At 50.5% G+C, this 16,668-nt stretch overlaps 1 protein-coding gene across 5 annotated transcripts in view; it reads left to right on the top strand.

The window, feature by feature from the left end:
• Positions 1–16,668, top strand: part of RASAL1 (RAS protein activator like 1) — a 29,945-nt gene that overhangs the window by 8,344 nt on the left and 4,933 nt on the right. For 4 of the 5 annotated variants that reach the window (XR_004809479.2, XR_007406105.1, XM_025474026.3 and 1 more), the window contains exons 5-15: positions 3,688–3,817; positions 5,900–5,981; positions 6,037–6,195; positions 8,133–8,221; positions 8,943–9,060; positions 9,190–9,343; positions 9,728–9,792; positions 10,048–10,160; positions 11,173–11,365; positions 14,854–14,991; positions 15,539–15,683. Coding sequence is in view for 3 of the 5 variants with exons in the window: in XM_025474026.3 (XP_025329811.1) it covers positions 3,688–3,817; positions 5,900–5,981; positions 6,037–6,195; positions 8,133–8,221; positions 8,943–9,060; positions 9,190–9,343; positions 9,728–9,792; positions 10,048–10,160; positions 11,173–11,365; positions 14,854–14,991; positions 15,539–15,683 (1,386 nt within the window). In the remaining 2 variants the exon portion in view is untranslated. The remainder of the gene's footprint in view (positions 1–3,687; positions 3,818–5,899; positions 5,982–6,036; positions 6,196–8,132; positions 8,222–8,942; positions 9,061–9,189; positions 9,344–9,727; positions 9,793–10,047; positions 10,161–11,172; positions 11,366–14,853; positions 14,992–15,538; positions 15,684–16,668) is intronic. The other variant, XM_025474028.3, reaches the window with a different exon arrangement.

The following is a 16,668-nucleotide window of genomic DNA, read 5'->3' as shown; positions in this document are numbered from 1 at the left end:
CCTTTCCATATAAGTTCCCCAAATCTTCAACATTCTTTGATCTTTGACTTCATGGCACTCCATTGTATGGATATGCCATAATTTATTTGGCTGATTCCCTATTGATGGGCACTTGGGTTGTTTACTGTCTCTCCCTAGTTCACACAATACAGCCTTGAATAGCCTTGTACAAATGTGATTTCACACATGTGCAAGTTATGTCAATCAGCCTGATAAGTCCCTAGAAGTGGATTTGCTTGGTCATAGAGTATCCACATTAGCATATTAGAGACTTATTGCTAAGTTGCCTTCTATGGAGGAGATAACAAATTGCCCCCCTGTACTTTTGCCAGCAATTACCAAACTTTTTGATCTTGTATCTTACAGGTAAAAAGTTGCCTCTTCATTTAGGTTATTTTGTATTTCTCTATGAATGAGATTGATAGCCTTGTTATATATTTAAGAGTTGCCTTATTTCCTTTTCTGTTTGTTATTTATTTACATTTTTTTGTGCATTTCCCCCCACTGGGTTGTTTGGCTTTTCTTATTGATTTGTAGGAACTCTTTACATATTAGGCAAATTTAACTCTATCATATTAGCTGCAAATATTTTTTCTTCCTTTGTCCCTTGTGTTTCTGCTTATCATTTTGTTCTATGTATAAACTTTATTTATTTTTCTCTAGTTAATTTTATCTTTTTTTTATGGATCTTGATTTTCTGTGATACCTAAAAAGGACTTCCCAACTCTAAGAGAAGATAAGTTTTTTTTACCATGATTCCTTCTCAAAACAATTTGTTTTCCTTTTGTACATTCACATCTTTGATCTATTTGGAATTTATCCAGATTCAAGGTATGGAGAGGGATTGAACTATATTGCTTTTTCTCTAGATGACTACTAATTGTCTCAACATCAGTAACTGAATAATGTATTTTTTCATTGGGGGAATTAGTTGAAAACTTATGTGCTAATAATCATAACCATTGCTCTTATTTAATGAGGGCTTACTATTATTAATATAACTATATTTAGTCTTCACAACAGTAAGTGAAGTGTGCACTAGAATAATCTTGAATTTATGGCTGATGGAAAATGAGGTTTGGAGAGGTGAGGGCACTTGCCCTTCCTAGAAGTTTCAGAGCTGGGAGTTGAGTCCAGGCTGTCCTTCTTCCAAAGTCTATGCTTTCAACCTGTCTGCTGAACTGTTCCTGTAATGCCTCAAACATCCACCCAAGGGGGTGGAATTAGATGAATAAAGTATGAGTCCAGGCTTCAAGGAGCTTGTGGACCAGATAGAAGGAGAAAACAGAACATGTTCACACAGAACAAGGAACAAGAAAAAAAGGGGAACTGTCCATGTGTGTGCTTCTTATTTTTTAAGCAGGATAGGAATGTAGGGGTGGAGGCATATGGAATATTACTGGCATGACAGTGGATGAGGATAAGAGGGCTAGTGTAGTCAAGAAAGGTTTCCTGGATGAAGGGGAATGAGTTGGTTCTTAAAGGTGCTTTGGCAAAGACACTAAGATATGTCTCTACAAATTCTCTTCTAGGGTTGGGCATAGGCCAGGCCAGATGGAGTCCTCAGTGGGTCTCGATTGGAGAAGGCCATAGGTGACAGGCTAGAGTCTGGACTTTCTTCTAGAGGCACTAGGGAGCCATTGATGGTCCTTTAGCAAGACAGCAAAGAGAGTAGAGCCATATTATCAGAGGATGGAGTGATAGGAGAGATTAGATACATTTTCAGAAGATCTCTGTGCTACTTTGTGGATATTGGATCACAGTGGGACAAGAGTACATATGAGAGATCAATTAGGAGTCTGTTGCAGTAATCAAGTGACAGGAAGCTGATGGCACCTTGGATTTGTGGGTAACAGTAAAGATAGAGGTGAGGGGGGACTAAACTCCCAGTAGTGTGTGGCACTAGATCCTCCTGCAGCATAACAGTGAGATCCTGAATTAGACAGGATACCTAATACGTTTTAGGACTTGCTGTAAAGAAGAAAAAAATCTCACTATTCTCTAGTCCCCCCACTGCCACCCTCCTCCCACCACTTATGAGCGAAAACCTGACAGGGGGTGGGGAATAATAAGCAAAGGAGTAAGGAAAGATTTCCCTGAAAGTAAATGTCAGCATCACATCTCATCAACAAAGAGACTAAATCTTGGGCCAGGGTAAGGCAGATGCTACTGGACCCAAGAGTTCCCATTTGATGAAGAACCTTAAAGTGTCCTAGAATAAGAAACCACCATTCCTCTCCAGGGATAAGCATCCTCATGTTAAGTTTCCCACAGAGTCAGCTCAAACAGACATGACTTTGTAATCAGAGCTCACCATATGCATGAGGAAGTGGGCCACCATGAGCAAGAGTCAGCAGACACAATAACCACCAGATGTGAACTTGCAAAGATGTTAGATTTTATCATTATGATACACAGGATTTTAAAAGGAATAAACTATCTATCTATCTAACTATCTATTTTAAAATATTTTGTTTATTTATTCATGAGAGACAAACACAGAGAGACAGAGACACAGGCAGAGGGAGAAGCAGGCTCCATTCAGGGAGCCTGATGTGAGACTTGATCCCAGGACCCCAGGATCATGCCCTGGGCCAAAGGCAGATGCTCAACCACTGAGCCACCCAGGCGTCCCAGGAATATACTATTTAAATAAATAGAAATGTAATCCCCAGAAAGAGCCAATCATAATTATAATAAGTTGGAGCAATACATTAAAAAATAGACTTGGAAAAAAAACCAAAGCAAACTTGTAGAGATCAAAAGTAGTCACTGAAATTGAAAACTGGCCGAGTTCAACAGCAGATCATTCAGAGATGATGAGAGAATTAATGAGCTGGAAGAGAGATATGAAGAAATTGTTTAGACATTGGCCCAGAGAAACAAGAAGGAAAATATAAAAGAGAAGTTCAGAGACATAGGAAATTACTGAGAAGGTCTAACATCCATTGAATTGGAGTCCTAGGAGGAAAGAAGAGAAAAAATTAGGGAGAAGAAGTGACTAGAAAAAAATTGATGACCTGGAATCTTCCAGAACTCAAGAAAGGAAGGACATGATTCCTTAAGTAGAAACAATACAACCCCCAGTAACCAGGATAATAAAATTCTTACCTGCCTATGCAGTGAAATTGGAGAACATCAAACACATAGTCCTTAAATTTAAAGAGAAAAGGTAGATCATTGACACAAGGTCAGTTATGAAGCTGAAATGACTTCTCAACAGCTACAATGGAAGCTAGAAGTTAGTGGATGATATCTTCAGAGTGGAGAGAGAGAGAGAGGTTGAAATTGACTTGACTGTTTTGGGCAGAGAGAACTGCCTGGATGGAGGGTCAGAGGTAGGAATGCCCAAGATTTTTGTGAAGGGGGAGTATGTTGGAACTAAACAATGAAGTGTTTTGTACAGCAGGTGAAGAGTGTGATAGTACCGGGTGAAGGGCATTGGACTCACTGCCCGCATTCAGTGCCCAGCTCTGACACTTAGTAACTGCAGGATCATGGGCAAAGCTTTTCCTTCACTGTGCCTCATTTTCCTCATCAGGAAGGTGGATGATTGATTACAGCACCTATATCAAAGGTGAACACGAGAGGTCCATGACTTAATACATGTGTAATGTTAATTGAATTGTTAACACAATGCCAGTGTCCAGTAAGTGCTTAATAGATGTTAGCACTTGTGCCCTCCAGGAATTGATAGCTGGATCAACCTGAGCCGTGTCGACCCAGATGCAGAGGTGCAGGGTGAGATCTGCTTGGATGTGCAGATGCTGGAGGACACGCGGGGCCGTTGTCTTCGCTGTCACGTGCTCCAGGCCAGGTATAGTCATGATGGGGGCTGGTGTGGGGTTGGTCTGACAATGAGCAAGAGTTTGCTGGATGCCCCCAGCTGTCTTGGCTTTTGAGACTGCATCACTCTGGGAAATTTCTGGGCTCACAACCAGGATCACTTGTAGACAAACAGTCCAAGTTCACCAGGTTTGCAGACTCCTGGGGTCAGAGCACAAGCAAAATCTTTGCTGGGTCTTCAGGTGCCAGCAACCAAAGGTCAGACACTCAGGATGGCCAGAAAAAGCATGGAGGTGTATTAATCAAATTGTAAGTGATAGATACCCAATTCCTACTAGCTTAAGCAGATTGGCTTATATGAATGACATGCAGCTTCAGGCATGGCTGGATTCAGGTGCTCAAACAGTGAGATCAGGAATCTATAGACATAGACTTTTCAGCTGTCTTTTGTATTAGGTTCATTCTCAGGCAGTCTGTCACCAGGTGTGGGCAACGATGACCCCAGCAGGATGGCATCCTGCCAACTTGGCAAGTCTAATCGAAAAAGAAATTTCCTTCGTCATTTCCAACAAATGTCCTGAGACTGATTCTTACTGGCCCAATCTGAGGCACATACCTATCTCTGAACCAATTACATGGACTCTGATTGGATGGGCCTGAGTCCCACACCCACTCCTGGAGTGAGAGAGGGATCAGCCTATCTAAGTTATGTGAGCTGAGAGTGAGAGAGGGATCAGCCTATCTAAGTTATGTGAGCTGAGAGTGAGAGAGGGACAGGTCCTGTCCCAAAGAAACAGGAGAAGGAAGATGAATGCAGGACCAGTGAAACCCACAGATGACCCTCCAGGGGCACCAGCTCATCTGATATCCGTCTTTCTGCCTGCCTTTTATCACTCTGCAATCCCCTCCTTTCTTCCTCAGCTCCCCCATCATTCTGCTTCCTTAAATACTCCCATCCCTCTTCCCCACTCATCTCTCGTCTTTCTGCCTTGTTTTCACACCTTACTCCCCCAACCCTCACTTTTAGACCAGTCCTCAGTCAGGTTGGGGAGGACCTTTATTTCTGGTTTGCTGTGTGGCCTTAAAGCCTTTCCTTGCCCTCTCTGTGCCTCTCTCACCATCTCCAGATTTCTGTCTCCAGCCAGGGTTCCCTGGCGTCTGGATGGAGTACCAGGGTGGCAGAGGACGGGCAAAAGGACTGAGCATGGGACAGTGGGCTCCTCATCTGCTTTGTGCCAGTGGTTCCTCCTCAGCCACAAGGCTGTGCAGGATCCTTGCAAGCAGGAGAGGACTGATTGCTGTCGCTTAGCAACTGGGCTGGCTCCTAGGAAACCGAAGAAGGCTTTGGATGCCAAGCAGGGGTGGGAGAGGCACAGCAGGAGGAAGCCAGCAGCCCCTGGTGAGGGGCTGTATTGGATTTGGGGGATCTCAGGAGGGAGGGATTGGGAAAACTGACTGAGGTGAGACTTTGGGGTTGTCGTGGCAACCGGAGACAGGAGGTCCTTGCCTCAAGCCTTTTCTTGGGTCCCAGGCAGGGTGGAGGCATGAATGTTTGTTAAATGAATGAATGAATGAATGGGTGCTCACATCCTGCCATCTGCTGTGCTCAGTCTTTTATACACATCATGTCCTTTAAGCCTCGGCCCTGTGAGGTTGGTCCATTATTATTTCCATTTTCCAGATGAGGAAACTGAGGCTCATGGCAGTGAAGTGACTTTCCCTAGTGTCCCCCAGCCAAAGGGTGGTAGGGCCAGGCTTTGAACCCTGGTGTCTGGTCCCCTATCTAGGGGTTCCAGAGAAACTGAGGCTCTCTTCCCACTCCCCACTGCACCTTCACCTCTTGGGCCTTGTGATTCAGGATTTGACCTTTTGGTGCTTCAGTTCCCTTATCTGGAAGATAGGGCCATACTAGGGCCTCCTCATAGGGTTACACTGGTCCACAGGAAGATACTGGGCTTGGACAGGCAGGGTGAGGGGTACTCCTTATTGGGTCCCCACAGTAGAGGCCAGAGGCATTTGAATAGTCCACCCTGAACCCCTTTTTCAAGGTCTAGCTTGGGACCTGGTCCTCAGAGGTCCTGCATCCCTCACTCCTTTCCTCATCTGTCCACAGGGACCTGGCCCCCCGAGACATCACCGGCACATCTGACCCATTCGCTCGTGTGTTCTGGGGCAGCCAGAGCCTGGAGACTTCAGTGAGTGGTATCATGGATCCGGGGAGGGGTGGGCATGGAGGCGGGCCCTCCTCAGCTCTCGCTGTCTCTCCGCCTTCCCCAGACTATCAAGAAGACCCGTTTCCCACACTGGGATGAAGTGCTGGAGCTGCGGGAGATGCCAGGTGCCCCAGCCCCGCTGCGGGTGGAGCTCTGGGACTGGGACATGGTGGGCAAGAATGACTTCTTAGGCATGGTAAGCACCCCCTCCCCAACACCCTTCATGGCTCCGCAACTACCCCCACGAGGGAAGGAGAGGGGAGATGGACTGTGCATCCTGGGATCTGGAAGGATTGATGTGAAGGCTGTCTCAACTAGCTCCTTGGCCCGGCCCGGGCGATGGAGTGCCACTGCCCCATTGTACAGGTGAGGAGACAGAGGCTCTCCAAGGGGCAGGAACCTGCCCAAGGTCACAGGATGGGCCCAGATCCTCATTCTGGGGTGAGGCTACTCAGAATGACCATGTGCTAAGTGCTTCTCCAGCAAGATCTCACTTATGTACTCCTCATGACCGCCCTTTGAGGCTGGGGCTGTTGTCTGCATTTTATAGATGGGAAAACCGAGGTTCATTCAGAGAAGCTGGGTGACTTTCCCAAGGCTATACAACTAAGAAATGGCAGAGCCAGGATCTGAGTTCAGGTTTCTCTGACTCCAGAATTTCAGTGCTTAACCCCTACCCCCTGGAAGCACTGGGCTCAAGGTCTCTCTTGGAACCTCAGTTTGCACATTTGTAAAATGGATGCAACTGCCCGTGCCTCTCAGTGGTAGTGGATGTATAGTCAGGGCTGACAGTTTTTATTTTTTTAAATTTATTTTTAATTTATTTACTTCTAAATGTTTTTTTTTTAAAGATTTTATTTATTTATTCATGAGAGACACAGAGAGAGGCAGAGACACAGGCAGAGGGAGAAGCAGGCTCCCCTCAAGGAGCCCGATGCGGGACCCGATCCTGGATCCCGGGATCACACCCCAAGCCGAAGGTAGACCCTCAACTACTGAGCCACCCAGGGGTCCTGGGGCTGATGGTTTTTAAAAGGAGGCAAGATTCGAGCAAGTTTCGGGGAGACTAGGTTATGCACAGCCAGTGGCGGTGAGAGGATGGATGTGTAAATAGCGCAGCAGCTGTGGGAAACAGCCTGGCTGTCCCTCCGATGGTTAAAAAGCATCACCACGTGCCCTGGCAATTCTACCTCTAGGTTTGCACCAAGAAAAATGAAAACACATGTCTGCACAAAAGCTTGTACATGAATGTTCACAGCAGCATTGTCCATGAGAGCCAAGAGTGGAGGCAACGCAAATGTCCCTCCGCAGCTGAATGAATACATACAGCAGGTGTATCCGTACAATGGAGTGTTCCTCGGCCATAAGAGGGAATGAGGTCGTGGAACCTGGGTGAACCCGGAAGACATGCTAAGGGACAGAAGCCAGTCCCAAACCCCCACATATGATACAATTTCATTTACATGAGATGTCTGGCGTAGGTGAACATGTGAAGAGAGACAGTGAATCAGTGGTGGCCAGGGGCTGGGGGTGCGAGTGGGAGCTGAACAGTGACACCTAATGAGCACAGGAGTTTGGGGGCGCTGACAGTAAATGTTCCGAAATTAGTGGTGATGGTTTCGCATAGCTCTGTGAGTAGACTGAAAACCACTGAATTACACTTGTTAAATACATGAATTGTATGTGATGCAAGTGACATCTTCATAAAGTTGTTTTGAAAGAGAGAAAGGGTGGGGCTCAGGGACCTTATGGACTGTCTTTCAGCTTTTGGACAGATACGATTTGTGTCAGCCAAACAGCTGACGATGGCCTCAGTCCAGTTATGTGGTCTCTAGAAGCTGTGTGACCTTGGGCAAGTCACTCCATCTCTCCAGGCCTCAGTTTCCCCGAATGTGAATCAAGGGTCCCCTGGAGGCCCTAAGTGTCCTGACAGGAGCTAGTAAATTGGGACCAGGGGAGGGAGTGTGGCTGCTGTTGTGTCGATGGGGCACAGTAGGAGAAAGGAGGTGGGCACCGGCAGTAAATGCCTCCCCCCTCCTCGTAGGGGGGCAGCCCAAGCTCTTCTAGGCCCAGGTGAGGCCTTGGGCCTGGCAAGGTGGAGCTCACCTGAGGGTCTTTGTGTCCCCACTGCAGGTGGAATTCCCCCCGCAGGTCCTGCAGCAGAACGCACCCAGTGGTTGGTTCCGTCTCCTACCCTTTCCCAGAGCCGAGGAGGATTCTGGGTAAATGTGGGCGGGGAGGGGGGTGGCCAGGCTGAACCCGTGCTGAGTGCCATCTTCAGCTTGCGGGCAGGTCCTCGTGGGTGCCTATGTCCGCCCACAAGCTGTCACCATGTCACTTCATTCACTCACTTCACAAAAGTCTTATAATGGGTGTTTCCGTATGTCCAAATGAGTTCACCCTGTACCCATCCGCCTGTTTGCATGCGAGTGTGTCAGTTCACACTAGTCGATGTGGGTTCAAAACCCTGGGTCCTTCCACACCTCCCCATGCCTGTTCACACTGTCCGTTCTTGTACACCTCATACCGGCCACACTGTTTACATTGACTTTCCCTGTCATTCCTGTTTATCCTTGTCAACATCTGTTCACTATACCCACACCTGTCCACACCTGCCCACACTTGTCTGCATCTGACTATACTATTCACACCTCTCCACGTTGTCCCTTCACGGTGTATACATTTGTTTACACTGGCCACATCATTCCACACCAGCCATATCTGTTGACTCTGTGCTCGGCCGTTCCTGTTTATCCCCGTCAATATCTGCTCACACCTGTTCACACCTGCCCACCCTGGCCACACCTGTTCACATCTGCCCACGTCTGCCTCGTTTTGCTAATATCCATGCTCCATATCTGTGTTTGTGCCTGCCTATCTTGGCCATCCACACCTGCACATACATACTTACTGCTCTCTCCTCTGCGGTCTGATCCCCATCAGGGGAACCCTGGGTGCCCTGCGGCTGAAGGTGCGCCTCAGCGAGGACCGAATCCTGCCCTCCGGGTATTACCAGCCGCTCATGGAGCTGCTCATGGCGTCTGTGCTGGAGCCAGCAGAGGTGAGTGCATCAGTTCTGCTGGGGATCTGGATTATGGCCTCCCCCTGCTTTAGGGATCCCTCCCGGGGCTCTTTTGCTTTGGGGCCTCAGGGCCCTGGGCCACCTCTCCTGCCTCTCATCCTTCCCCAGGAGGATGCTGCTAGTCCGCTGGCTGTGCTGGAGGAGCTGACCTTGGGGGACTGCCGCCAGGACCTTGCCACCAAGCTGGTGAAGCTCTTTCTTGGCAAAGGCCTGGCTGGACCCTTTCTGGACTATCTCACCCGGCGTGAGGTTATGCGGACCAGTGAGTTGCCTACGTGAGCCCCAGACATCACATCCCAGGGATGGGTCCGCATAGGGTCTCTGAGGGAGAAACAGGGGTGGGGTGTCAGGCAGAGGCCGGGCCTCCTATGTGGGGACTGTGTGTGTGTGGGGGGTTCCTACGTTGTGCACCACTAGCCAGCTGGGGATGCAGTGTTGGATTCAGGTGCTGGCTGTGCTACTCTTGAGCTGTGTGACCTTAGGCAGCTCACTGAACCATTCTGGGCCCCTGGACTGTGGATGGAGTTGATGTTGCAGCTCTACCTGATTCCTGAGGCTGGAAGAATCACGATTCCCACCCTGGGTGGATGGGGTGAGGTGGATCCAGCCCCCAAATCTCAGCAAACACTTCCCTCTGTCCTCCCAGCTGACCCCAACACCCTCTTCCGTTCTAACTCCCTGGCATCCAAGGCAATGGAACAATTTATGAAGGTGAGCAGGCAAAGGTCTGGTGGGGCCCAGAGCTTGGTTGGTCTCAACTGGCTCAGGGTAGCTGGGTCAGGGTACTGGTGGCTGGTGCCTGGCCTTTCCCTGAGATGCACCTGCATAGTGCCCCCTACTCCCGCTCGTGGGCATGCCACAGCCTCGCTCTAAGGCTCTCCCTGCACAGTCCCCCTGCCCCTGGCTCTTGGGCACGCCCCGGCCTCACCCTCAGCCCTCAGTCCCATGGGGTGCTCCTGCCCTCAGCTCGTGGGCATGCCTTACCTGCACGAGGTCCTGAAGCCGGTGATTACCCGCGTCTTCGAGGAAAAGAAGTACATGGAGCTGGACCCGTGCAAGATGGACCTGGGCCGCACCAGGTGAGCAAAGCCTCAGGGGAGAACCCTGACCCCCTGGCAATCCCCTTGTCTGCCCAGAGCTTTATCAGGCTGGGGCTGTGCCAGTAGCCACCACTCCCTCTGGCACAGTTGCTCGGGAGCTCTGCAATTCCAGCATAAAGCCTCACCGGGAGCACCGAGATCCTTAGGCTGTGTAGGGTAGTGGTGATGGGCAGGACTCCGAAACAGCTCCTGGGTTCAAATCCCAACTCTGAGGTGGGCGAGACAGACCTTACACCTATATGGGAACAAGAAAGAAGGGATGAAAATACTGCAGGTACAAAAGCGTTATGCCATCACACACCCAACAGAACAATCATCGAGAACCTACTATGTGCCAGTCTCTGGCTGAACTGAACACTGGTCCGCAGTAGGGAATAGGTGGATGCAAATCCACCTCTCAGGGGGAGGCAGATAGTCAACTAAAGAAGGCTATTGAAGCTGCTCAGTGGAATGGAGGGAGAGAGAGTGGGGGAAGGGTTGTGGGAAGTGCCAGGAGCAGGGCAGGGGCTTGCAGTACTCCACAGGGTGCTCAGTAGGACAGCCTCACAGAGAAGGGGACCTTTCAGCAAAGACTTGAAGGAGATGAGGGAGGTAGGGAGGCAGAGATTTGGTGGAAGAGTGTCTCCCGGGCAGAGGGCAGAGCAAGTGCAAAGGGGAGCATGTGTCCAGCATGTCCCTGCTGACAATGCCCTGAACCAGAGTTGGTGACGATGTGTGATGCGGAAGGGATGGCCTCTTTGAGGAGGGGTCATTTGAGTTAATGGGTGCAAGAGTGTCTCAGGCAGAGGGAGCAGCATGTGCAAGGCTCCGAGACAGGAATAAGCTCAGCATGCTTAAGCAGCAGCAGGAGCCTGGTGGGGATGGTAGGAGGGGAGGTTGTGGAGGTGGGACGGGAAGGTGGGTACTCTCAGCTCGGCTGGGGAGGTTGCTGGTGGAGGGTTCTGAGCAGACAGATGCTGGGCTCCGAGGCACAGCCACTCTGTTTCCCCAGGAGAATCTCCTTCAAGGGCACGCCCTCCGAGGAGCACGTGCGGGACGCCAGCCTGGGGCTGCTGACGGGCTACCTGGGGCCCATCGTGGACGCCATCGTGGGCTCTGTGGGGCGCTGCCCACCTGCCATGCGCCTTGCTTTCAAGCAGCTGCACCAGTGCGTGGAGAAGCGTTTCCCCCAGGCGGAGCACGAGGTGGGCCACGTGTTTCCATGGAGCAGATGGGGAGACTGAGGCTGGGGAAGGGCAGCAGCTCGTCCAGGGTCACACGGAGAGGTAGGGCAGACATGGGACAGAACTGTGTGTATGGTGTGTCCTGGCACAAGTGAAGATGGCATTCCTGGCGGGTTCTGGGATCCAGACGTGGTGGGAATAACAGTAATTGTAGTAACAGGTGCCAACGCTTACCAGGGCTCGGACCTACTTTGATGTATTCCTTACCTTAGCTCGTCTTCATATCCACCTTATGGGGTGGGTACCAGTATGCTCCCATTTCACAGAGGAGGAAACAGAGGCCCAGAGAGACTAAGTCACATGGTCCTGGGATGGGCACCTATCTAGGTGGGCTGGCTTCTGAGTCTGCACTCAAAACCACCAAATAATAGAGTCTGGCACAAAGTAAGTGCTTCTAAAATTCAGCTATCAGAGTGAGTGAGAGAGAGCACGCAAGAACGAGTAAGCACGCTGGCTCACAGTGGGTGCTCAGTAGCGGATGCCCCAAAATAGCCTAAGTATAAAGCCCCACATGTGCTAGTGTTTTGTCAATATTGATATCAAAGTTGAGAGCTCAGCAGCACCTGGGTGGCTCAGTGGTTGAGCCTTTGGCTCAGGGCATGATCCCGGGGTCCTAGGATCGAGTTCCACATCGGGCTCCCTGCATGGAGCCTGCTTCTCCCTCTGCCTATGTCTCTGCCTCTCTCTGTGTGTCTCACATGAATAAATAAATAAAATCTTGGGATCCCTGGGTGGCACAGCGGTTTGGTGCCTGCCTTTGGCCCAGGGCGCGATCCTGGAGACCGAGGATCGAATCCCACGTCGGGCTCCCGGTGCATGGAGCCTGCTTCTCCCTCTGCCTATGTCTCTGCCTCTCTCTCTCTCTGTGTGTGTGACTATCATAAATAAATAAAAATTTAAAAAATCCATAAATAAATAAATAAATAAATAAATAAATAAATAAATAAATAAATAAATAAAATCTTTAAAAAAAAAATTGAGAGCCCAGGTGCTGCTGCAGGTGAGATAAATGAACAAAGTGGTTGCAGTGTGGGTCAGCAGAGAATGGTAGGGACTGTGGCAAACTGGAGCTCCCACAGCTTGTCTTCAGGGGGCAGCTCCAGACAATCAGTTATTGTCATGTTGGAATGGGGACCCAGTATTGCCAGATCCTGAGAGTTCATTTTCTGAAGCCAACACTCTGGATTTTATGTGAGGTCTCTCATTTTTAAAATGTTGGCACTAATTCACCTAACAACAACTACAAAACAACTCCACTTTGAGCCAGTTATTACACATTTGCAGCTGGACTGGCCCGTGGGTTACCAGTCTGAGCGCCCCCAGTTTAATGGTCAGCATCCCTTCCAGGTGGCTGTTGTTGTCCTATCTTACAAATGGCCTCACATCAGGCTCTTAGGTTGTGCTGAGGTAATAGAAATGTGGACTGGGGGTTCAGTTTGTAGAAGAATGTAAGATCTGGGGGATCCCTGGGTGGCTCAGCGGTTTGGCGCCTGCCTTTGGCCCAGGGCGCAATCCTGGAGACCCGGGATCGAGTCCCACGTCGGGCTCCCGGCATGGAGCCTGCTTCTCTCTCCTCCTGTGTCTCTGCCTCTCTCTCTCTGTCTAAAATAAATAAATAAATAAATAAATAAATAAATAAATAAATAATAAGAATCTAAGATCTGCTAAATGGTGGAGAGGTAATGGCCTAGTCCCTAAGAACTTGAATTAAGAGCTTTTGATTATGCCACACCTCTCCCCGCATTCTTTTTACAGAGGCCCAGAGAGGTCAAGAGCCTTGGCTGAGGGTTGTGGACTTCAAGCGAGGCCTCTACTCTCCCAGTGGGGTCTTCCCTTCTCCCCTTTGGCCCCGCTTAGGAGTGAGCTCTGGGCATCCAAACTGTGACGTGACTTGATTTACGCCCCACTTTGCCAGGCTCTCGCCTGGGCTGGAGGTGCTAAGTGGGACACAGCTGTGGCAGGGAAGTGGAGAGGCCAGCTCCCTAGACAGTCTGGCCCTTGTGGGGGACCCAGTATCAGTGACACCCAAGTGTCCTCTTGTTCTCAGCTCCCACAGTTAGCAGAGGCCACGGGCAAGGAGCAGGGACATTCTCAGACCCGTGAGGGTGGATGGGGTCATGGAAACCCAGGGAATTCTGGATTCCAAAGCGGCCCTTTTTCTGCCGCTCTGACACCTGTTCCTCCTTCTTAAGAGAGGAAGTCGAAGAGCTCATATCAAAGACTCACATTACCCTGGAATGTGGCAGGCGAGGGGGCGGTGGCCTTGGGGGCAGCTCAGGGTCCCAGATGAGTGGGAGTGGGGGCAGTCTCCCTCCCTCTGGACAGTGTTAAGCACCCAGCTTTTGGCAGGGCTCCCTGTGAATGCAGAGGTACCGCAGGAAGCTGGCACGCACCCAGGGAAGGTATTGTCTCAAGTGTGAATACAACCCCTAAATAAATACTGGAGCACATTCTTGGGCTAAATATAGCTAGGCAAGTGTGAAAGGTGGGTGGGGAGTGATTTGGGGAGAGCCAGATGCACCCAGGATAAAGGCACACCCTCTCTCTCAGTTCCCTCTGCTGGCGCTGGGGGAACCAGTCTCTCTTGCAGGTAGGTGGCCCAGGCCTGGCACTCACACAGAGGGGCACTGCACTCTACAGGTTGTAGGAGGCAGGGGCTGGGGCTAGGGGGCGCACACAGGACAGGCTCAGGAACCAGCTGGACTGGGTTCACTCCTGAGCCTGTTTCCTCATCCAGAAAATGAGGGAAATAATACGTACGCCGTACGCTGTACACCGTGGGATTGTTAGTTCAGGCTGGTTCCTGACGCTCAGCAAGTGGTCCACGGGAGAGTGCGATGCAGGGAGAGTGCGATGAAGAGCTGAGAGTTCCAATCCTACCTGGGTTCAGGTCTTGGCTCTGCCATTTACAGCTGTGTGGCCTTGGGCAAGTGGCCTCTCTTTGGGCTTCAGTTGCCTTCTCTGTAAAACGGAGATAGAACCCCTCCCAGGGTGAGTACTAAATAAATGGATGCAGAGGTATCTGGTGTGGTGCTGATAATGCAATAAATCATAGACCAGGATTGAATTCTGCCTCTAGTCACCAACTGTGTCACCTTGGGCAAGTCGCCTGGCATCTCTGAATTTCTGCTTCCTCATCTGTAAAAGGGGAATATGATGCTGCTTCGTCTATAGGGCTGTGCCCTTCGCACGGTGCTTGGCACAAGGCAGACTCTGAGTATGTTGGGCTCAAGCTGATTGTGCAGGATTGGTATTGTCACTTTATTTTCCAGGTGGAGAAACTGAGGTCCAGAGAGAAAAAGCCATCTTGGCAGACCAGTATGGTCTCCTGGCCCATCTCCCATCCCACTTCCCCTTGCACCACCCACCTATAGTCTGTGCTGCCTCAGTTTCCCCATCTGGGCAGTGGGTTCCTGGGGGCTCCTCTCACCCGCTGCTCCTCTTGGCAGGATGTGAAGTACCTGGCCATAAGTGGCTTTCTCTTCCTGCGATTCTTTGCACCTGCCATCCTCACCCCGAAGCTGTTTGACCTCCGGGACCAGCACGCGGATCCCCAGACCAGTCGCTCACTGCTACTCCTCGCCAAGGTGCCGAAAGTGGAGTCCCACATCCTGGGGGTTCTGAGCCAGGGAAAAGCATAGGCATAGAGCTGGAAGGCCAAACTTGCAGAAGACCCAAATGAGACTCAGAGAAAGCAGTCTGAAACACCCATTAGCCCTCCATCCTGAATGGGAAGGCATTCATTCATATGTTCTCCAATTTCTTCTCTTGAAAAGAAAACCCAAGCCTTCCAGGAGGAAAGCAGGAAGCGGGCTAGTAGTCATTTATACCTTAGTATGAATTAGACCATCTTTGCCAAGTGGCCATATTTTGAGGTTCCGATGGGCTCCAAAGTATGCATGATAGGATCAGGAGTCCTGGGGAGGGGAATCGGGCTCCAGAGGGAACAGAATAAGGGCACTGGGGGTGCATATCTGTCCACAGGGAGGGGTAAATACTGCTCAAAGCAGATGCTGCCACGAGTCTTCTTTCATTGAGCACTGATTTGAGAATCAGGGGCTCTGTTCTGGGTTCACAGAAGGCCCTTCCCCTGCAGTGACCTCGGCTCTGGCATCCCCTGCTTCTTTGCTCCAGGCTGTGCAAAGCATCGGAAACCTGGGCCAGCAACTGGGCCAGGGCAAGGAGCTGTGGATGGCCCCCCTCCACCCTTTCCTGCTGCAGAGTATCTCACGTGTGAGACACTTCCTGGACCAGCTGGTGGATGTGGATGGGGAGGAGGGTGAGTCCCCTGTTCCTGCCACATCTGGCTTGTCACTCTATGGACCCTCGGGACCTGCCTCTCCCCACCCCACCCCCAGAACTGAGACTGTGGACCAGTGGGTCAGCTACTCAGTCAACTAACATCTCCTGGCCCCTACTGTGCTAGGTCCCAGAGATGAACAGAGCTCAGGCCCTGTCCTCCAGGCCATCTCAGCCAATGTGGAGATGTGTCGAGTGCTGTTGCATGCTGTGCAAGCAATCAAAAAATATCTATTAAGTGCTTACAAGACACTTCCAGGTGCTGGGGAAACAGCAGCAGACAAGACAGAAGAAATCCTGCTCTCAAAGCAGGGACCACAGGCTATAAACAAGATGAGTTAGCATATAATGTAGTATGTCCAGGAATGACAGCATAAGGAGAAAAAAGAGGGAAGAGAATGTTGGGGTGGGGGTGGCAGGTCCGACTTTTAGGTAGGGTGGACAGAAATGACCTTTGTAGGGTGTTCTTGGAGCAAGGACCTAAAGGAGGACAGAAAGTAAGCCATGAAGATCCCGGGGAAGAGAATTCCAGGCTGGGAACCGCATGTGCAAAGGCCCTGGGGTGTAGCAACAAGGAGGAGCCAATGCAGAAGAGTGAATGAGGGAGCACAAAGGAGAGGTAGGGGCCAGATTGTGTGGGGCTTTGTAGGCGGCTGGGCTTTGCTGTGCAGTGAAATGGAACGTGGGACAGTTTTAAGCAGAAGAGTTGGAGCTAAGTCTGTATCACAGTGTGGGGCCCAGGGCATGAGATAGTTGGATGCAAGTCACATAGGAGGAACCTGTCCAGATGTGAAACCCTGGTTGTGGCATAGCAGGGTCCCCATGGCTGGCATTGGGGAGGGACTCCCCAGGGTGGCTAGTTGACAGGTATTCCCTGGACTGACTTCATGAGGCATGCCACCCTGCGGGCTGCCTGCACCACTGTCTACAGAGCTTCAGGAGAGGGACTGTTGTGGCCTACTTTG

The sequence above is a fragment of the Canis lupus genome, chromosome 26 (assembly GCF_003254725.2).
Source record: "Canis lupus dingo isolate Sandy chromosome 26, ASM325472v2, whole genome shotgun sequence".
Classification (NCBI taxonomy): domain Eukaryota; kingdom Metazoa; phylum Chordata; class Mammalia; order Carnivora; family Canidae; genus Canis; species Canis lupus.
The sequence above is the reverse complement of the archived record's forward strand: the minus strand, read 5'-3'. Positions and strand labels throughout refer to the sequence as shown.